We start from the raw sequence: 23,435 nt of genomic DNA on the forward strand, positions 1-23,435 counted from the left end.
TTTTTGGCCTGACTCGATATTTCAATTAATTCTTTTCTCTACAGGCTGAGTTAGTATTTCATTTAACTTTAAAAGGGCAAAAACTGAAAAAGGCAAGATTGTGCTTACCCATCCAGGAGGCTCCTTTATTACAGAATACAAACGATTAAATAAATCACGGGACGCATGCATTAAATTTAAGAGACAGCTATTCAAGCAAGACTGGAGCCTCCAAATTAAGCAGGCCTTATAATTATGTCATTCAGAATATCGAAAGCGGCTACCTGAGTAAAGGAGTTGATATAAATGGTCAAAACTTACACTATTATATTATATCACGTATTATATTACCTAACTAGTAAAGTAACAATGCGATGCACCGGCGATATATAATAAATTTTTTTATAAATGACATGTCTATTATTTATGATGAAATAAAATTTTCATAAATAAGTGTCAATTTATAGAATTTTTTTAAAAAATAACGTGTAATATATCATCTCCAATACTTCATATCATCGTATACGTAATGGGCCTATATAATTATCATTTTTAATATTAAATATGCATATTAGAGTTAAGTAAATGTAAAAAATTAAATGAATACGGTGTGAATGGATACAATAAGAAGTATATTAATAAAAATTTATAATTAATTAGATCAAATTATCAAAAACTTTGCTATAAACAGCATTAGAAGTTTTGTCTGTGAATCAATCATTCTTATTAAGAACTAATATTTTTAAAACCTTCCCTCCTTCGAATGCGAGAAACAACAATATATAATTAGCTATGTGTGAAAATAGGACGAAGTAAGTACAAATGACATTACCCAAACTATGACCTTGGCTTTTATTAATAGTCATTGCAAAAGTCAGCATAATAGAAAATTGTCTCCTTTTCAGAGTAAATGAAAACCTAGTAAAGCACCCGTGACATGGCAGCTTTTTTAAATATGTGACATCCATCATTTATGACCACATTTTGCCAAAAAAACTCTCATCATCTAATAATTTGTAAATCATTAGTATTTATTTTATTATACTTTTATTATCCAATTTTGTAAGGCTGGCACTAAACGTTATAAAACTATCATAAAAAAGTCGCCAATAAAATTTTGATTTGATCTCATCAAACAAAAGAAATAATGCAAGCATGGTCGCTATAAATTCATCAAAATGAACAAAAATAGTCATCAAAGGGGAGACATCTTATTGAACATAACACATTGTATCTTCATACATGTTTATTTCCCATATTTACATGCTTCACTATGTTGATATAAGTTCATCATCATGCTATCCACATCTAAATATAATTTACAACTAAAGAATGGTAAATTTATATAATGGATTGGGCTACATCTAAATATGCCTAAAGTAGTAGGCTAGAGGTGTAGACCCAGCCAAAAGTTTATATATATTTTTATTATAGCTGAAGCACAAGTCTGCTTAAAACTCAAAAGTTTATTTAAAAATCAATTTAAATAGGGATATTAGTGAGGCTTTAAAGCCTTAAATAGGCTTTAAGCCTACTGAATTTTAAATAGACTTTAAACTTATAATAACAACATAATCTGATTAAATATATCAATAATATTAAGATCAATGCATTAGTTTAATTAGATTTAAGAAGGAAAAATCAATTTGAATAAATATAAAGTAAGTAAGATGTGTTGATAAAATAAGATGTAAATTTAGGGATTTAAATTGACAACATAAAAAAATTGGTATTAGGAAAATGTAAAAAATATTTTTTAAAAGATATTTTCTTAAACAGGCTTATACTCTCAGCCATAAGCATGTTAAATACGGGCCAGGCTTTGACAATCAATTGATTATGAGATAACTGGGTTATGGATCTAAGCCCATAATGGCTAGGCCCATATAGGCTATGCTCACCTGTTTTTCAATTGTAGTTTGAATTTGAAATATATATTTTAGATAGACAATCATTTAATTAAGTTTATATAGTTAAAAGATATACACCTTGTAGCCACCCATAATTTCAATTTTAAGCAAAGATGTTGTATAAATGTTTTAAATGGTATTAGATGTTGGTCTGTTAATTATTAATGTTACATGCATAAATACAATAATTTATTATATTGAGTACAAATAATTATACATTGATCAAAAGTACTTAATATTAATTATACTACTTAGATCAATGAATTACCATAATCAGACTTAATTTAATAAAGTATGATTAACTCTATAAAATTTAAAAATATATTCATGATTTTGAAAAGAAAAAATATTTAAAAAATGATTGATTTAAATATCTTTCACTTAGAAGAATATTGGATTTTCTTTAATTTTTTCCAAATTTAAATATAGGAAATTCAAATCTACATATTTCACAATTTCACAATATTTTGTCATTTAAAGATTTAAATCTATGTGGAGATAGAAAAAATTAATTTATTTCATTTATAATAAGTACATCTTATCACTATTTTGTTAGGTATATATATATATGTATGTATGTATGTATGTATGTATTTAAGATTTCGTTTGAATCTATTTAGACTTGACAAGCCGCCAATTTATATCCTTTTTTTGCCCTTAAAAAATATAACACTTTTAATTTTTAAATTAAGTTAGACTTTAAAATTCATGTTTATACTTTAAAAACAACATTTATATTACCTTTTTTTTATTGTAATTCATATTTTAAAAAATGGCCAATTTTAATGAATAGGCTCACATGGGCTCTGCTTACTCATTTCTTGACCTTAGTTTGAATCTCAAATATGCATTTTTAGATAAATAATCATTTATTTAAGTTTTCATGGTTCAAAGACATGCATCTTTTAACTGCTCATAATTCGAATATATATCAAGCACAGACGGTGTATGAATTTTTTGAATGGTATTGGATGCTAGTCAATCCATTAATTGTTTAAAGTAGCACACATAAATTCATTAAGTAGATTATACCAAGAATAAATATTTATACATCAACCAAAAATCCAAAAAATAATACTACTCAAATTAAAAATTTATGAGAATTAAACTAAATTTTTGGAAAATTTGATTAATTTGGTAAAATTTTAAAAATAATACATGACCTTGAATAGAAAAAATATTTAAAAATTATTAATGTAGATATCTTTCCAACCGGAGAATATTGGATTTCATATAATTTTATCCAAATCTAAATCTTTAAGATTTAAATCTATATATTTTATTTTTTTTATTAAAAAATATAAGGCATTTTTAATTGAAAAGTACCTCTTAGTAAAGTGGTTGCCCACTTTTAAATTAATTTTATCTTTATATATTTATTCTCATTAAACACCCTACAATAAATATAAAGTCATTATCAATAGAAACACTTTTGAAAAGAAAAGCAATTATACACCTCGAAAGATTAAAAATATCTTATATTTTTTTATATACAACTTCTCAAAAAATATCTTATATTTTATAATGGAGGGAGTAATATTTTAAACCTTAAAAATTTAAATCTAGGTGAATATAGATAAAATTAATTTATTTTATTTGAAACATATACATCTTATAACTTTAATTTTTTTTATTTTTTATATATATCTATATATATATGAACATTTAAAATTTTAGGCCAAATCAATTCATAAACCAATAACCAAACCTGACCTTTAAAATACAAAGTCATATAAAAAGCAACTTGAAACACATAAAAAATGGTAAATCATCATGAACTTAACTTTAAATCTAAATACTCTATTTTATATACATATAAAAATGATAAATTATCCCAAACCAAGTATCAGACTTGATTGAATAAATAGAATCAACTTTCTAGATGCGTATGAATATATTTTCAAATCTATATTGTTTTAGAGGAGATGTGGTATATTTTCAAATTAAATAAGATAAATTAATTATCTAATCCAATAATGTGAATGGAGGAGAATGCTATAAAACTGCACAGGTACATGAAAATATTATAAAATATTAAAATTGTTCCATAACCAAATATTAATTTGAATTTCAAATATTATTTTATTATTTTAGTTTATATATGTAAATATTTAAAAACTTAATTGAAAACCTATTAATAAACCAACAATCAAATCTAATTTCCAAAGTACGAAATTGTGAGGCAAACGCTTTGAAGTACAAGGAAAATACCACTAAATTTAATAATCCTATAATGATTTATATATCTGAATTTTGAAAGTTCTACAATCTAAAATAGGAAAAAATATATACTTGATTATGATATTCTCTTAATAACATCAAGATACTTAATATTATACATCAAATTGATTATAGTGTCTCTAATTAGGTTAGGATATGTATTATATTCATTATGTACAGAAATATATATTATATTAAAAACTATAGAGTAAAAATTAATATATTAAAAAATTATTTATTGAATTTTATTTATACTGCATTTTTTAAAATTTGGTTTATACTGTTGTTTTCAAAATTTGTTAACAGTTTATTCCCACGATAAAATTTATTTTGAATAATATAACATTGTAATAATCCAAAAAATATTAATAGGATGTGAGATATTGGGATATTAAATATCTTAACTGTTAAAAAAGACTACGTGATATATTAATGGCATGCTCACTAAATAATTCTTGTTAGTAACACCCATCTTTCAAATGTCTACAATTCTAAAAAATCAAAACTATAAGACTGAATAGATCTTGGCTCTTTATTAAGGACTTTCAAATAATTGAAGGAATTCAATAATTAATAAACAATGAGTATAATTATAAAATAAAAAAATGATATTTACTTTAAAGAAGATCATAAACACAAAAACTTATATTAACATATTGAAAAACTAACTCAAAACTACATTTGAAACTCAGGTAAAGAAATTCATGTATGCTAAAGTTTGAAACTTTGAATTTCATTCCCTTTTGTTTGGCCTGCTATATATCCTCCCCTGTCATAACCTATCGATCACCAAGTAAGTTTTGGTTTTGATTTAATTGCATAGTTTATAAATTTAAATGGTGAATACTAAGTAAAATACAAGAAATTGTGGTTTTTTTATTAATCTGATTGTTGAATTGATCTTTTTTTCTGGCATAAAATTGTTATATTGATTTTTAATTCCAATATCAAATCCGAATTGAATTCCTAACTAAATCTTGTATAAAAAATATTGATATGTAGTATTTTCAAGTAAATTCAATTTTGTTTTATACATATGGGTGAAAAATAATGATGGATATTAAACATTTTTTTTGTGTGATAACAGATACTTAGTATATATTAAACAATAATCTAAATGTAAAGTCCTCAATGATATCTACTTTTATTCAATTATAGAAATTCATAGGAATGCCACCATTGTTTCTGTAAACGATATCTATTTTTAATTCTAATGCCATCATCATTATACATAATGAAGTGTTTGTATTTTTAAACCCATAATCGTTGTAGATATATATCTCAAAAATGATAATTTGAATTAAAATTTTTAAACCGATGATAGTTTTCTAAACATTTAAATTTAAATAGATAGCTAGATATTAATTTGCATTCAAGTAAATAGATATCTATACTCTATTAGATGATCTAGATTTTCGAAAATCATGCGAATAGATAGAGTAAAGGATGCCAAAAAATCAACGCACTTGTTCCCCCCGTGATATATGCACTTAACATTAACCTGCCAGTCTTTTTGCAAAAGTATATGAATTTATCTGAGTGTTATATTGTATTTGTACGAGTATTCTCTTGAGAAATAAGCCACACAACAAGCAAACAATCCACATCAAGTTTGATCTTTTCAAAACCAAACTCCCATGCCATTGTTAATCCATCGAGGGTAGCCCATAATTTAGCCAGCGGAGTCGTGCATGAACCAATATTTCTGCAGCAACCTTGTAACCAGTCACCGTTAGAATCACGAATGATACATCTTGTCCTGGCCTTACCGTACTCATGTTTGACCGCACCATCGTAGGTTAGAGACACCCAATCAACAAGAGATTTCTTCCAATTAAAAATCGTGTCAATTTTGGTGCTATCCCAACCTTGGGTCTTTTGAAAAGTCTCTTTGGCTTGGATATTAAAATCAACAAGCACTCGAATTTCCGTTGCCAACTGATCACCTTGAGTATTAACTCGTTGGAAAATAAATTTGTTCCTTGCTTCCCAGAGTTTCCAACAAGCAAGTCTGTTTCTCCAGTTCTAGTTCTAAGGCAACACGGAACGTTGTCTGATTTGATCTGATTCATGATTTCAGTTTCACCATGCCCCGTTACTAGCTCAATTTTAGTCCTGAAAAATTGGCAGTGTGAACTGTGAAGGTAAATCAAGATTCAAAGCACAAATTCGATCCAAACGTACTGAGTAAGACACACACACACACACACCCCCCATATGACATTCCATATTTTTCGCAGCAAGTGATCAATGCTTGTCTCAAACCCATGGTGATGAACGATTTTTAATTACCCAACTCTGCCTCCTTCTTCCACGAATTAATATCAATAGTAAAAATAATGTATGATGTATCCACTTTGATTGAAACCACGAGTTAATAAACATTGTTGAATTCAACGATAAAGAAAATACCACTTTATTATGCTGGCAAGATAAGCATTTTTTTTTTTTTTTGGGATACAGACAAGATAAGCATCAATTCCGCGACAGAAGACGAAACCTTTGTGTTTTTTTTTTTTTAAATGGGCATAACGATTAGACCAGTTCTTTTTTCCCCGGCAAGCAAAGAGGGCTATAACCCAAAACTAAAACAATAATAAAAGGGGTGGGGATTTAAATCCCAATTTGTCTTGGAGCACCAGGGCCCCAATACAGGCAAGACCGCAAGAGCCACATCAAAATAACCCGAGGTCGTGAACCCATTCCTAGCCGAAGCATCACCAACTTGATTCGACCGGTTTTAAAGCGAGAAATGTTGGAGATCCGAAATGAGGGCATCTTCTCGTAAAAGTCAAAAGAGCAGAATCTGGGCTACAAAGAGTATTGATTACTGGATCACTGGGCCTGGTACATAGAGGGCCCATGTATTTGTTACATTGAACGTCGTTGGTAATTTTAGATGGACAAGGGAGCATGGGCGTATACGTGTCCCTCTCAATGCGCAGCTGATGAGGGGGTCCTCAATAACTGCTTGTAACAACCTTTTGTTCCAATTTTTTTTTTTTTCCCATTACAAAGGCCACGCAGAAAATCGTGCGAAGGAAGACAAGACAGGACATGTCAGCAAGTAAAATTGCCATGCCGGGTCATCCGCGAGGTAGGGGCAAAAAAAAAAAAAAAAAAAGCATATGATAGCCTAGCAGCGCTTGGGATCTGGATGCCTTTGCTAAAAAAAAAAAAAAAAATTGTAAATACAAATTAACGCTCAATATCCGCTTAGTCCCCGTATGGTAGTAGTTTAGTGTTTGGTTTCAGACTTTAAAGGTAAATTATATTTAACTAGTTGAAATTTTTTCTTCATTATGTGACGTGATGCATGCACGGGAGAGATAATAATTTAGAATCTTCTTAGAAATTGTACCCACCTTTATAACATTTAAAATTTATTAAAATAAGGAGAGCAATACTGAAAAAATAAAAACGAAGTTGAATTAATGGAGCTCAATGAACTATGAGAAGGAAAGAATAATAAAGTATGGGGGGAAAAATTAGACCATGCTTAGTTAGTTATGAAGATGTCACGCAGTGTAAATTGTATATTTTACATTGGCTACTCTCCATTGCTTATTAAATACTACAAATTATTAATAGAAAATATTCTGGCCAATAAAATGTAAACTTATCTTAAAATGCAATTTAATTTTGTTTCAAGCAATATTTACATATATTTCCAGATAGAGAGAAAAGATTAATTGTATAATTTTTAAAAACTTGAAGGAATTTGTTTAAAAATGTTCATGATTAAGAACAATTATGATTATATTTACAATTCATTCCCTACAAGCGAATACCATACACATGTGAGTGTATCTGTGTGTGTACTTTGGGTGCATCAACGTCCAAGACGCATTATGAATTTAACGTGCATGCGACCTCATATTACATATATATTGATCAATAAGTATATGATATAAACTAAAGTGGATGCTGTTGCATTACCATTCCCATGACGCCTCACCAAGAAGTAGTCGACCAATTACGAAACCTAACAGCTAAAACTGTTTAAGGCTTATCTTTGAACGTGGGGTCCATGCTAAGGATGTCTTTTGATTGGCTTTCCTCCAAGACCTCACGGCTTTTAGGGTGGGACCGACCCTCTGGCAAACCAACATGCCATGTCTATGAACCAATGCAAATCCTTTTGGAAGTCATGTATGTATACCTCTATGTCTATATAAGCACATCAAGAGCTGAACATTTTCTTCACAGCAGAAAGACGCAGAACGCATCTTCTTTCATTCATAAACTAGCACCTCTTGCCTCTTCATCTTTTAAAACATTTTCTTTCCTTATTAAGTTTCTTGTTTCTGCTTGTTACGTTTTAATTTATATGCTGAAGCGGCCGGCTATAACAACATTGTGTGTGTGTGTGTGTGTGTGTGTGTTAGTTTTGCGGATCAATAAGCATCCGCGGCTTGTCTGTTGATAATTTGTATGTGCGAAGGAAATGGGAACATATAAATATATGTATATATATGTAGATAATCAATGAGATATGATTAATTTGTGGAAGAGTAGAGTTATGATTTAAGTGGTTGTGAACAGGGGTAAAGCAATGGAGTGGACGAAGTGTCCTAGTCTGAGAAACTTGGCTCTGATGGCACTTGTCGTGGCGTTAGTTATTGGAGATGCTAGCAGCGAGATTGGCCAATCAACCAGCAAACCAAGTGGTGACAGTGGTTTCGTTAAGCGAAACGGAACTCATTTTGTGCTGAACGGGAAACCACTCTACTTGAACGGATTCAACTCCTACTGGCTAATGTACATGGCATCCGACCCATCCACGAGCTCCAAGGTCACTACCACTCTCCAACAAGCTTCTCAACACGGTTTAAATGTCGCAAGAACCTGGGCTTTCAGCGATGGAGGTTACAGGTCGCTCCAGGTTTCTCCAGGTTGCTATGACGAGAACGTCTTCAAGGTATATATTGCATGCATGTTAATTAGTTCATTTTAATTAGTCATAGTTTTTGAGTTTGGGGTTATGCTTAAATGATGAATGATCGATCCGTGTTTTTGGTTGATGGGCTTGCAGGGACTGGATTTCGTGGTGTCAGAAGCTGGAAAATATGGGGTCCGACTGATACTGACCTTAGTGAACAATTGGAGCGATTTTGGAGGCAAAAATCAGTATATCCAATGGGCGAGGGAACGAGGCCAGAATATCAACAACGATGACGACTTCTTTACACACCCTGTTATCAAGCAGTACTACAAGAACCATATTCAGGTATATGTGGGAGCCACATCCATCGTATAATTTTAACTTTGACGCCTTTGACTTGGATAGTGAACTTTATACGTATGTATCTGCTCGAATCGCAGGCCGTGCTGACGAGAAACAGCACGATAACCGGAGTGGCATACAAGGATGATCCCGCTATATTCGCATGGGAACTTATGAATGAACCTCGTTCTCTGTACGATAACTCGGGGGGGAAAATTCAGGTCTCTTTCTCTCTTACTCGCACTAAGTTATAATGTTCTACGCAACCGCTTACATGAGTTGTGCCTCTTTTACAGGCCTGGGTGAGTGAGATGGCCGCCTACGTCAAATCCATCGACGGGAATCATTTACTGGACGTGGGGCTTGAAGGGTTTTACGGCGAAACAATGCCAGCAAGGAAGCAGATTAATCCGGGATACGAAGTTGGAACTGATTTCATTTCCAACAATCAAGTTCCTGAAATCGATTTTGCCACCATTCATCTCTATCCCGATCAATGGTAAATCACTACTCTCCAACGCGCGGTTCTCTTAAATACTTCTAAGGGTGCAATTACGGTAAAAAGAACTTGTGGACGCAGGGTTCCTGGTGGAGACGATACGGCCCAATCTGCATTTGTTGACAAATGGGTTGAGGCCCACATAGAAGACGCTGAGAAAGTAATAGGAAAGCCCATTCTTCTGAGCGAGTTTGGCAAATCTTCCAGGTCATCGGGTTATAGCGTGGATAAGAGGGACAATTACTTTGACAAGTTATATGGTTTGATATATAAGAGCGCCAGCAGTGGGGGCCCATGCGTAGGTGGGCTTTTCTGGCAGGTGATGGCCCAAGGTATGGATGGCTTCAGAGATGGATACGAAGTCATATTTGAGGAGAGCCCTTCAACAATCGTTGTCATCGATCAGCAATCTCACAAGATGTCCGCTCTTGCCCAACACAAACACCTTTCTACTTTAAATAAAGTCTTGTAAGACTATCATCACAGGAAGCACAAGTTCATGTCCAAGTAACAAGGGGCATGGGATAGCACAAAACTAATATTGTTACCAAAGAATAAATTCCTATAAAATGGTTTAATCATTGCTCATTTTATGACCCCACGAATCCATCGCCATCACATTATGCATCGTCTAGACCACAACGGTTAAGAATTCAAGAATCAAGATAGTATTCTTATTATTAAAATCCCCAATAAAATAATTATAAAAGATTTAAGCTCAGTTTTACTATTGAAAACATAAAGTTTTTTATTGCCAGGATTGGATTACTTCGTTGAAGGAAAAGTGGCCTTGGTCACAAAGTTACAATGATAGCAGAAAAAGAGAGGGGGCAACCTTAGATGGTTTTTTCTCCAGAAAACCTCGCCAATTAATAATTTAATAGTGAGCGGTCTTCATCACAAAGTCACAATGACAGCAGAAGAAGAGGGGGGGCAACCTTAGATTGCTTTTTCTCCGGAAAACCTCACCAATTAATAATTTAATACAGATAACTACATTGTGATCCTAGACTCAATGTAATAAAATAAGTTTACAGTATAGAAACGACAAACGAATTATATTACACAGAGGGCATCGCGGGAAAAAAATTCAGGAAGCAAAAGAAATTGATTGACAGGATCCTCTGGAGGGGTTTTAATTAAACTGAAGGAAAAAAAGGGGGAGAGGCGATGCCACCATCCAACTGAGTAGAGGCAGGATCTTCAATCCCTCTCATGTTTTCTCATCACCATCCACATGCATTCAGGGGTAAAAATGATAACGGCAAATGTAAACTGTACATGATAAATCCATGTATTTATGAGGAGAGCTACATTATTTATCAATTCTGAGATTATTACACAGATGACCAAGCTCAGGTCTTGCGTTCATCCATGCGGCAAATTCCATTTCGACAGGAGAGGTGCAGTGTAGATAGGATCTAAATGTAATGAGGAAAAAGTAGCGCCTGCAAATGAGAGAGGAAACAGAGGAGTGGTTATACAACCAAACTCATGGGCTAAACTTACTAGCACAATTGCTACTGGCATCCATAAAAGGAGTGCATTCATTGTTAAAAATTAAAACAGAAGTATTGTTGGAAAACTTGTGAATTCAATTAGCAAATCTAAGCCAAAATGCTACCAGAAACAGGGCAGCCAAAATTTTACCTCAAAGCCTTGATACCCATGTCCCTAAGATACGCACGTTCTTCATCGTCAGCATCAACATACTCCTCAAATTTTTTACTGTAATAGAGAATATCATCTCGTAGATTCCCCGCGCCTGCACACCTATTGAACCCAAGAAACGATTTCAGAGCCTTCAATTTTTTTCTCGGTAAATTATTAAAAAAAAAAAAACCAACTTTTGATGACATTGAATCTCTCTTCTATTTTTAAAATATACAGAAAACAAAAGAACTACTCAACACTCTTGCCCAATTTAAATTTTACTGCCAAAATATACCCTTCATTTGATCTTTTTAGTTACATAAAATATGTATTTAGTTTTTTTGGACAATAATGAAGGGTATCTTGATAAAAATTTTAATGGGGCTAAAGCGGAAGATTATTATTTGCTTTAAAAATATTTTTTTAATAAAAAATAGAAATAAATAACAATTGCAGCTATGTTTCCTCATCAGAATAGGGGGTAGAATGATGCAGAAAGCCATTAATTTCAGAGCGACCAGAAGTCAAAGCAATGGCAGAGTAGGAATCATATAAAAGTTACATCGAGGAAATCATATTTCAAACATCAGACAGAATTTACTTTATTCGCTTTGCTGTCAAACAGGATTTATAGGTTATATCTTATAGTAAAGTTTTAAACAAGCTCAAGTTAATCACCTTTCAATAACAATGTCAACATCTGCTTTGCTTTGAGGACCACGTATAAGGACTCTTGTAAGGTTTAATATGTCTCTGTAGTCACGCATCCTGAGTGCTTCTTCGTTAGAAGCTCGAGAGGTCATATTCTCTTCACCCACAGGGGATATGGCCAGCCCAAGCAATGGTTGCAGAATTTTGGATGCAAAGTTTGCTTCTGCGCCAATTTTAATACACATAATGGCCATTGCATATGCGACTCCACCAAAACCTGTGTGTGATATGAAAAGGTAGCTTCCTGCAGAACTGTAAAAAAAGAAAAAACGAAAAAAGGAACTGGAATTTATCATTTCAACCCAAAAAGAATTTAGCATCAATTATTTGTTAGACACATACAGATATACTTTCTAGAGAGCATGTTGTTCCATCCTACATTGGAGGGATTTGGGGAGAGCCCTCACTATATAAACGGGTGCACTACACACCCCAATAGGGTAGCTTTTTAGAAAGAGAGTAATGGCCCCATGACAAAGTGATATTAGAGCCATACCTAAGTTTGCCGAGTTTGTGGACCCTGTGGTGGGCCACCTGTGATGGGGGCCTCATGAATTGGCCGAGGGAGCTGTTACGTCCCACAATAAAGGGACTTGGGAGGGTCTTGACTATATAAACGGGTATATTGCACATCTCAATAGCCTAACTTTTTGAGGAGAGAGTAATGACCCTATGACAACATGCCCATAAATAGCATATAGCACCAAAGTGCTATAAATGCTTGCACTGGCCTCAACCCATTGGAGAGGAAGATGCATGCGTTACTGTTAAAGTTGAATCATCAGAATTTAGAGGGGACAACTTATTGCATTATGTGGACCATGGAAGCCCCTAGGAAATATACCAATTATAAGTCAGTCCATGGCTTCATGCTCCTAGGTACATTTAAAAGTTCTGCAGGCTACTTGCCTGAAAAATGCTGGATAATTCCAAGAGACACAAGAAGATATACTGCCTAGGCACTTACTCATCTTTACAGTACTGGATTGCATCAACATCTGAGGCCAGAGCATCTCTCTCTCTTGTTAGTAGTATCCTCCGACAGACAATATCATATCCTTCGTCTTTGAGAGCAGAATAAACTTCTGCAGGGGTCTTCACATCATCTGCCAAAATGTTTTCCCAGTATCCAACAATACCAGACTGACTTGTTGAAGGGTTGTATTCTTCACGATGTAGTAGCATGCGTCCACCAGACTGTCTAACCTCAGCAAGCATATCTTCTTTTAATCGTGCCTCCATGTGTTCCACCTGCATTGCAGTTACCATGAGTTGTGTAACGCAAAGGGTTTTGTTATGTGTTCCAAGAGACATATTATTGCTGAAGATTACCCACCACGGGACCAGTGATGCCCACATGCTTGAGTGTATCAACAGGCTTGTTTAACTCCCTCAAGACAAAAGGAGTACCATTGATATAAACAACCGCTTCCTCTCTCAGATCAGTCAATATCACTTTCCGAGCAACTGAATTGTCTGCTTTACACTTTGCTCCTAAATATGCTAGCATCTCCTTCGCACCAGAGACGGTTGGAGCTGCCATGCTATACACAGGGTATTCATCAACCTGAAAGAGAGACGATTTAGCACAATGACATTTCACAAAATTATATTTCCAGCATTAATAATGCGAAATTTCAATTCACTTGCTGAAACGCAGGAAAAGAAAAATAACAACATACAAATGCATACATGTGCAGATAACACCAAAAAGAGAAAGAAAGAAAGAAAGAAAGAAAGATAGCCCCAAAAAAAAAAAATTGTTGTCAAAGCTCTTCATGAGAAAATCCTCAAGGCAATGACGATGTGCATGCTGGACTTAGATTTTATTATTTGGCTTATTTTCTGGTTTTATTTTCATAGTTCATAATCAAATTATATATTTAAAGAAAAATCACACTGGTGCAGTTGACACTAAGCCAATCACAGAAGCAACTACGTCAACAATGGCATTGCCAGACTGCATCGCTTGTCTTTCTTCTCCTAGTTAGTTTCTCTACCAGTTATGTCTTAGATGCCTGTTAAGCTCTTCATGAACAAAGAATACTACAAGGGATTTAGTCACGTCATGCGCTTTTCCCCAATCAATAATGACCAAACAGATGTACTAGTGTCCTCAACAAGATCATAATGTTGAAGGTAAATCGCCCAGCATGCAACATAATTGATTCTACTGAAGTCTGAACTAGTCCTTTTAGCTCATTAGATGTTTCATAACTGTTTCAAGTCGTCATTTGATCAATAAGTATGATTACAATAACTATAAATTTTGACGTTTTCATTATTTTTACACATTCCTAGTATGGTTTCATTCCTGTGTCCATTTTGAATCTTATTAATTCTTGAAACATGGTCGCAGACATTTACAGCTTTACACTAATGAAGCATTTCACAATCCCCCCCCCAAAAAAAAAAAAAACAAAAACAAACAAACAAACAAAGAATTAAGAGAAAAATATAGTGACCTCCCTTTTGTTTTGCTAAAATTACAAAGATCTCATTCCTATGTTTAAAACCTACACTTTAGTCCAATCTTTAACACCATTAGGAATATTTCATTAAATATTTTAAAATACTTATTTCTTATTTGTAATTATGGTAAAAATTTTAAAATTATTAATTTGCCTTTATGATCTAATTGTCTACTCTCTCCCCCAATTTAAAAAAACTTTAAATAATTAAGTAAGCCATTATTTAAATAAATAATTTAAAAATTTTGTTAAAATTAATGAAATTTAAAGAAAAATAAACATAAATTATATTGATTAATTTATAAGATTAAATTCTTATTTCATAAGTTTTTTAACTGCATGTTCGAATATTATTTTAGCCAATTTATGTATTTAATTTTTTTAAAATTATTGAATAAATACATTTACATAATGAAAAATTTTAAAATATAAATAAAAAAGTAAAAAAAAAGTATATGCATTATTTTTTTTTTGACAATTTGAATGATTTTTGGACAATATATGTATATATATTTAAAGAGGGGTGTTTTGGTCTAACATATGTGACTCAACAGTCAGGTGGATGGACCATGGAAATAAAATCTTAAAAATAAAGAGGCTGCTTGTGTCTTATAAGTTATAACTATTCATATTAAGAGAGGCTCTCATATGTTCTCTTATATGTTTCACAAATAGAAAGGAGATATATTTAATTAACGTAAAATAGAGGGGAGGTCAGAGTATTTCACTCAAGGATTAAAATTAATCATAGACCAGCAAGCCAGGAGACTTTTAAGACCGAATTAAAACAATATAAGTTTTTTTAAAAAAATTATGGGGACTATCCACACTAACAACCAGGTTTGTTTGCCATCCAGCAGTTGAACTGTTAAGACCTAGTTGTACCTAATGAATCCAACTCTAAGTATAACTATTATAACAACACTACGCATAATCCTCCACTTGACAATTTAAGCTCTCGAGTTAAAATAGTCCTTGATCGGACATCTGAAACTTTATGACCAAGAGATCATAAGTTTTTCCATGTTGCCTACCATTTTTTAATAAATAAAGTTACAGCACAAGGTACATTAAATTATCCATGCCATCCTATATTGCATCCAGGTAAAGCTACCACCCATGTAGATGAAAGAGATAAATAGTAAGAGCAGGTGCCCTTTTTAATTCTTTGGGGATTAAAAAGAAAAATAACTCAAAATATCTCTTCTACTATTTTTCTTTTTCTCTTTTTCCTGTGTCCATATATTCTAAAACAATTGACTAATTGACAAAAAGACAAATAATTTCAGGACAATTCTAAAATTATTTATATCTACACAAGTACTAGACTCAAGAGGACACTATGGGAGATGCAGTATTAAATTGTCCAATCAGACGACAACAACTAAAGAAATTGTGCAGGGCTAACCATGGTGACAACTATTTTTTTACAAATAAACTTGGGCCATAAACATACTAAAGATACTAATTCTACCTACATTTGGATGATTCTGAGGTCCCCACTGGATATGACCTTACTGTCTGGCAACAAAAATTTGATGAAAGTTTCTTTAGCAATACATATACATGCAGGCATACCTTGTAAACATGAGGTGCGCCGTGTATTTGAATGTGGCTAGAAGTTCTCTGACCAGGAAAGAAATACATTTTTAGGATGGAGCCTTTCCCCAGTACGAAACCATTTCGAGCCTTGACAACTTCCTCCATCACCATATCTCCATGTTGAGACTCTTCAGGTGCTCTCAATTCTTCCTGCATTTCAAATTGAGCAATCCTACTTTTAGTGTTTTCCCCCTTTTTGGAGGATGGAGAATAACAACTGAACGGTAGAAAATATTTACAGGGACACTGAAAAATCGGCCTGGTCTCAGTCTAATGCTCCGTTTCATAGCCTGCACTTCTGGCCTCTGATGCAACCAATTCTTAAATGTAATTTTTAAGTCTACTTGTCTACAAAATCCATCAAATGCTTTGCTTCCAAGATATGCTGCAAAAGCAATCAGACGGAAATACCGCTCCAAATACTCAGCACCACGGTTCAAAGCCACTCTTCTCACTCTAGGTTCAACATGCTGTTGATTAAAAACTTTTCCATATTGTAGAACAGCTTGGCGTATGTTTTGAAGTGCAGAACATCTATCAATAACAGCATCTAAAGCCTCTCGGCATTCCACGCCATTATCAAATAATGATGTAATCTTCCATAACAAGAGGATGTCATTTATGCCAAAAACACGATTTAGTTTCTCATCTGTTTTTACTTTGAAAGTATTAGAGGGTAACAAAGTAGCATTACCCCCAGTTTCATCTCCACTTGAGCCATCACCATCCACTTCACGTGCCACATCACCCAGGATTTTGATGGGCCTCCCATGATCAATTCGAAGTTTTACAAGACAAGCTATGACGGTGCCAGTGGTTGTCCTGCCCCTACCCATCTGAGTTTAGTGAGAGATTACCAGCAAATCATGAAAATGAAAAAGAGCATTAAAAATAATAATAATAGAAAGACAAATTGAACAAAGAGGGTACATCATATGGGATAAAGGATTAAAAAGTTACCTGGCAATTGAAAACAAAGGCAGCGTCCTTCGGAGCGGAAGCAATATTTGCAGCCATTGTATCAAAGTCGGAACTTTTAGGAGCTTTTCCGTCAGTAATTGGCACACGAGCATACTTAATGGGAAATCCATCAGCCTCCAAGCTTTTAAAAACTTCAAGTGGCGTTTGAATTGCATTGGTGGTGACATGTTCCCAAGCATCAAATATCTCCCCTTCATCTGTTTCATGAATAACCAGTATGGCACCTCCATACTTGTCCGCTTCCCTTAGAATGTCTTCTTTTAACCGTGCTTCCATTTTCTCAACTCGTTCACGACCAATTCCCTGAAAGTTAAAAAAGAAAGTTCTTGGACAAGGAGGACATGTGGGGACAAAATTTGCATCCCTTGTCATGGAATTAGAAAAGGCATCTTAACTTCAACATCTTGAATATGCCACAAATATGGTTTTGTAGATTTTAAAAAATACATTACCCTGCATCTACAAAAAGTTAAGGGGGCTGGCTCCAGCTGATGTGGATTAACCTTATAGGGTCAAATTCTATTCAGTCAATATATACACTAATGCACCAATCCTCCTACAACAGATACTACATCAAGGTCTATTTGCCATCTTCAGGTTTCAAGGGGGAGGGGAACCTCAAAGCCATACATTATGTATATTTTGTGCCCTTATGTAATATTATCCCTGAAAGCAAAGATCTTCTTTTACTATTAGGCACAGAGGCCAAGTAGACATTATATGATCAATCACTGTCATCTGTAAAAAGAACTGAAAAGCAGCATTTCATAAACTTACAATCTCCAGTGGCATTCCAGAAAAGGATTCATGTGCCCTATCATAGATATTAACCCACAGCAGTCCCAAAGAAAATCCCATTTCAAATAAGACGACAAGTAGCATCAGCCAAGGAGAACTGATATACACTTCCTACTGACATACTGGGAGAAATTCACACATTAAAAACCAAAATAGTATCTAGTGTTGCTAGATGGCAAAGCAGATGAAAAGGTAATTTTTACCGTGTACTCCAGCATATTTTTGTATGGTCTTTCAACCTCACGGAGAACAAATGGTTTCCCATTGATGTAAATAACTGGTTCTTCTCTCATATTATGCCAAAGTACTGGGCGTCCACCTTTAGAACTCCCAGTTCTAAGAATGACAGATCGAATACCATCAATAGTTGGATTTGCCACCCCATAAACTGGAAATCCTGGAACTTCCCTGAAATTAGGTGCTCCCTCCGCTCTTTCAGGTAGACTTGGGTTTTGACAACCAGGACAGTGGTCACTTTTTAGAACAGTTTGACTACCAAGAACCTCGCCAGTTCTTAAGGCAGCAACCAGACCAATCTCAGAAGGGCGGCCATCAGTAGATTCAGCTATCTTCTTCAGAGGTGGCTTCAACTGGAATATCCAAGTGCACCCATTGGATCTCTCCTAAGCAACCTGCGATGCCAAAAGCAAGATAAAAAATGTGATGCCTGCCCAATGTTAACAGTTATGAGATTGAGCAAGTTATCAATACAGTTATGATCAACAATCCAATTCATATGCCAAAAAAAAAAATACTGTGAGAATATATTATACTTGGAAGCTTTTGTTGACCATCAGCACAGAGAAGCTCCAAATTCTAATCACAATTGACATCCCCCAGGAGGACAGTGCCTAGTTGATTAGAGCAAACACAACACAATTTGATATAGAGAACTTCTCTACAAGAAACTAATAGCAATATAGGAACCATGGTATCACATAAAAGACCAAGACCCGAAGGAACTTGAAAGAATACTTTTGAATCCAAAAGCAAAACACCAATGAACCATTCACCTCCAGAACCAAGGTCCATGGGGAAGTTAGGACCTCAGCCTTTGGGGAGAGTGCGAGAGGAAATTATGCCCAAAAAGTAGCCGCCAGCTCAAGTGCAGTAATGCATTGCAAATAGTCATTGCTAGCTATACCCGTGCTCAGTAGGTTTGGGACCACAGACTTGATGAAGGGAAAGTCACAATGGGACAAAGAAGAAGACTTCACAATTTTTAGTAGTTTTACCTGCGAATAATACTGTATAGTTCTGGCCTAGCTCTCATCCAGTCAGCAAAACTGCTGTGACCACCAGAACTAGAACGGGCTGCTGGCCTTTCTGAATGAATGTATACAGCAAAACATATTAGAAAGTAGTATCTCTCCAAGTACTCCACAAAAAAAGAGAGTGATGCTTCCCTCTTCATTTCATCTGGTTGTCGCAGAATGTTACTGCGGTAGGTGGCAATTGCCTCACGCAAGTTCTGAGATACAATCAGAACAAGGATTTTTATGCCCAAAAAAAAAAAGAAAATCAAACCCCCAAGATACATGGAAACAAAATTTATAAAATAAAAACAGCACAAAGAACGTAAAAATTATTTCTGAGAAATACAGTTTGAGTCATAAGGTGCAGATACCTGCATTGAAGCACACTTATCAATAACTTTGTCTACTTGTCTTTTCCCCTCAACACCACCCTGGAAAGCATGTGAAACGTTAGGAAAGATATGAATGCTGGGCCTTTCACAAGTAATAAAGTTGATGCCAATACCTCTAACACCCTACACAAGCTTCTTATAACTGCATATTCTCCCCTGCGAATTGCCTCCTCTGAGTTAGGCAACTGGTCAGCAACACCAGTGGTACATGACGAAACTCTACCGATTGAATTGCTTCGAGGAAAACCTATGATATTTAACATTTCGTTAATGGCATGGCTTTTCAACTGGCACACCCTGTTGTTTAGGCTAGATCAGATAGCTACGGTGTCTGGCGATGGAAATTACATCATGTTGAGCATATGTTCAATTTTCTTTCCAATCACTGGCCCCCACTAGTCAAACAATTGTCATTCAATGGAGACAATATCAATCCCAAATCCATAGAAAAGCAAAGTACCTCTCCTTTTATAAATGAACTACCTGCTTTCTTTCTTCTTCTTCTTCTTTTTTGTATAAAAGAAAGAAGTTAAGACCAGATGTAAAATATGAAAGAATTAAACTTTCTAGTATTGACAATTCTTAGATGAATTATGAAAAAAAAAAAACAAAACAGAAGGCAATAAAGTCAGGAATAAAATGAAGGAATTAGTGTAAGGAGTACCAGAGTCTCCAATCCGGTTAAGGTAAATCAGAGTTGCAATGACCATTCCAGTTGTAGTTCGTCCACGCCCCATTTGACAATTAAAAATTATCTCTGTATTTACATCAGTCTGAGAAATTTTGAGAACCTAAAATCACAATGAAGAGTAGCTAAGAAGGATGAAAACACCACAGTTTCAAGAAACTGAGATGAGTTTTCTTTGTAAATGCTTTTTGTACCAGAAATAAGGTCTTAAGAATCCATGCTACATTTGGATGAATGGAAACTGAACAAGAGAGGAAAATCCAAAGATTTTTTTTCTTCTAGAATTTAAGATGAAGAGAAAAAATGAGAATGCTTTTAGAATTTTATTCATATTTTATTTCTTACTATATTTTTATGTTCATCCAAACAAGGGGAATCTTTAACTGTTCCAAAGTTTCCTTTCCCCTCTATTTTCTTTCCTTTGACTAGAATTGTTTACCAGCAGCTCTCTGACAAGACAAGAAAAAAGCAGACTACATCACTCAATCCCTCGATTGTACCAAAAGAATATTCAATTAACGATGTCAATATATGACGGAGCATAACAGATACAGGGAAAGAATAATTAGTGGTAATTGTCTCACAGACAAAACTTGTGCAGAGGTTCTTACTGAAACAAATAACTTCTGCATGAAAACTCACCAAAGCATCAAAATCCATTTCTTCCGGTGATTTTTCATCTGTTATAGGAACACGTTCATAATCGACTAGGTATCCTTGCGTTTGCAATTCCTTATACACCTACAGCAAAAAAAAATTGATAAACTCAATTAAGACAAACTGACAGAGTAGGCTCAAGCATCCATAGTCAACCAGCTCCACCCATACCTCAAGCGATGTCTTCACAGAATTACATGTCACTGATTCCCATTGGTCTACCATATGACCATCTGGCAGTTCATCAGTCACAAGGATCTTATTTCCATATCTATCATGTCAAGGTGCTGTTAAGTTTGGGTATCAAGCATTGAGGATTTGCTAATAATTAAGATGAATTGCATGTGACAGACAGGAGAACCACACACCTTGCAGCTTCCAACAGGATGTCTTCTTTCAAACGATCTTCCATTTGCTCAGCCCTTTCCCTATCGATACCCTAATTCAGTAAGAAAATGCCAGAACAAGTTAAAATGCCTTAACATTTCAGCTGCACCTTTAGTGAGCTGCACACAACCCAAACAAGGTAATCCCAAGTGTTAAAAAGTTACATTAGGAAGATAGCCAACATAAAATCTAGACATTCCACATAAACATGGACCATTAAGCAAAACCAACATGCCCAGTTAAAGCATTAAGAATTTAAGATTTTTAAAACAACATACCGTGTACTCAAGGTTCGAGAATGGTCTCTCCACATCACGTAGAACAAAGGGACGTCCATTAATGTACACAACCTGATTGCAAGAAAAGTAGAAGGGAGTGAATTTTTAGAAAACATGCCAGGAGTTTTTTTTTTTTTTTTTTGAAGAATCTATTTTATTAAAAACCGGTTATTTGCTCATAATGAAGTCATTTTTAAAAAATGGCGTCCTTTAATATGTACATATTTAACACCTAAAGCTAAAGTCCATAAAGAATGCCCTGCAAATGATGTAGAAATGTTATACTACCCACCTTCGTTGGAAAAAGACAGGGGAAAGAAAGACTCAAAAATAAAGGAGCAAATAAAATACATTTATCTGCATTGCCCAAAAATCAACTAATGCATAAGTATGACAATTGTAGACGAAACAAGCCAATTGAGTTGTTAAAGTCACCAGCAAAAAGACATACTGGTTCCTCACGAAGGTTAAACCAAAGAACTTGCGCTCTCCTCCCTCCAATTTGTGCACCAATATTCTTGAGAACATTTTGTATTCCGTCAATTGTTGGGATAGCAACACCATGAACATGTAAGGAGTCGGCCTAGCAACAATAATCATTAAAAGAATAAAAAGATGTCAACAAGGTAAGAAAATGCAACTCTATTTAACAAGACAAGATGAACAAGCATCTCAGATTCGAGGGCGCTAATAGTAAGTAGATTCCACGACACAGACAGTTCTTCTAGGTGAGGTGATTCGGACGCCTAAAAATTATAAATTGAAGACCTGTTTTCCCTCATATCAGAAATGCTGTAAACATAAGCTGAAACTGCGTTCTTAATAGGGTCGTAAATAACTCTTCACGGCAAGGAGAAAAAGAAATAAAGCTTGGGTTTCCAAAAGGACAAGAGCAGGTAAGATAATAGTAATTAAATTTAACTACAGACGCAGTAAACCTATCAGAACAAGTGAGTCCAGCTGACGCCAATGAACAGGCATGCAATAGGCAGAAGTAAGACCAAGGAGAATGATATTAAATACCTGACGATAATTAGGAGCGCCTTCGATCTGGGGAGACAAGCGTTTGTTCTGGCAGCCAGGAAAATGGTCACTCTTCAAAATGGTCTTCTTCCCGAGGACTGATCCTCCTCTCGACTTCATCACCTGATCCAGCTCTTTCGGTAACGACATACTTTCACTCCTTTAAACATTCAACTGCTGCGCTCACTCTATTCCACGCACTTAGCCCAGACAGGGGCGCACTCCTACATACTCCGTTAAGACTTTTTCCTTTTTCCTTTTTTTTCCTTTTAAATCTTCCACAGTTCAATTTCGTTCTTGAATCACAAGCAAAACAACATGTGCTCACAGCAATGGAAATGCAGAGTGAAAGAAAATCTCAGAAATGGGCTAAAATGACTAGTCACATCATTCGAACGTACACGTGATTTTTTCTGTTGTCCACCTTCTCAAAAGGCTGGAATAAGTGGATTTGCCCCTTCCCTCCTTCACTTTGATTAACTCTTGATTTGTAATACTGCTGTTTTCTTGGCAACTAGTGAGTCGTCGTCTTTATGTTTTTCTGGATGCTTTAAATCCCTCGTTCCCGAGTCCTGACAGTACAACGTGAAAGGCGTGTGTAAATGATAAACGCGAATCTTTATTCGTTCTGCAAGTCTGCTTACTCTTTGTGCTTTACAACTAGTTTATAGTATTACTTTATTCTACTTTGTAGCATATAACT

General features: G+C 34.5%; 2 protein-coding genes across 2 annotated transcripts; one reads left to right on the forward strand and one right to left on the reverse strand.

Annotated features, from left to right (window-relative positions):
• The first annotated feature begins 8,661 nt into the window (after positions 1-8,661).
• LOC129304683 (mannan endo-1,4-beta-mannosidase 4-like) lies at positions 8,662-10,423 on the forward strand. The gene is made up of 5 exons (XM_054944431.1): positions 8,662-9,030; positions 9,145-9,339; positions 9,435-9,557; positions 9,633-9,835; positions 9,917-10,423. Exons 1-5 carry the CDS (start codon positions 8,665-8,667, stop codon positions 10,305-10,307), a joined length of 1,278 nt encoding a protein of 425 aa, XP_054800406.1. The 5' UTR covers positions 8,662-8,664; the 3' UTR covers positions 10,308-10,423.
• Positions 10,424-10,924: 501 nt separating this feature from the next.
• LOC129306142 (uncharacterized) lies at positions 10,925-23,064 on the reverse strand. The gene is given in 20 exon segments (XM_054946527.1): positions 10,925-11,283; positions 11,486-11,608; positions 12,167-12,451; positions 13,167-13,450; positions 13,536-13,766; positions 16,249-16,422; positions 16,512-17,108; positions 17,233-17,556; positions 18,255-18,643; positions 18,646-18,683; positions 19,287-19,522; positions 19,679-19,738; positions 19,813-19,946; positions 20,364-20,490; positions 21,030-21,128; positions 21,216-21,315; positions 21,413-21,483; positions 21,710-21,781; positions 22,161-22,292; positions 22,733-23,064. Coding segments are annotated over 20 exon segments (3,759 nt in total). The 5' UTR covers positions 22,883-23,064; the 3' UTR covers positions 10,925-11,150.
• Between the last annotated feature and the right edge of the window lie 371 nt (positions 23,065-23,435).

Source organism: Prosopis cineraria, unplaced genomic scaffold (genome assembly GCF_029017545.1).
Source record: "Prosopis cineraria cultivar Desert tree isolate PC_DT_omini unplaced genomic scaffold, ASM2901754v1 PC3, whole genome shotgun sequence".
Classification (NCBI taxonomy): Eukaryota; Viridiplantae; Streptophyta; class Magnoliopsida; order Fabales; family Fabaceae; genus Prosopis; species Prosopis cineraria.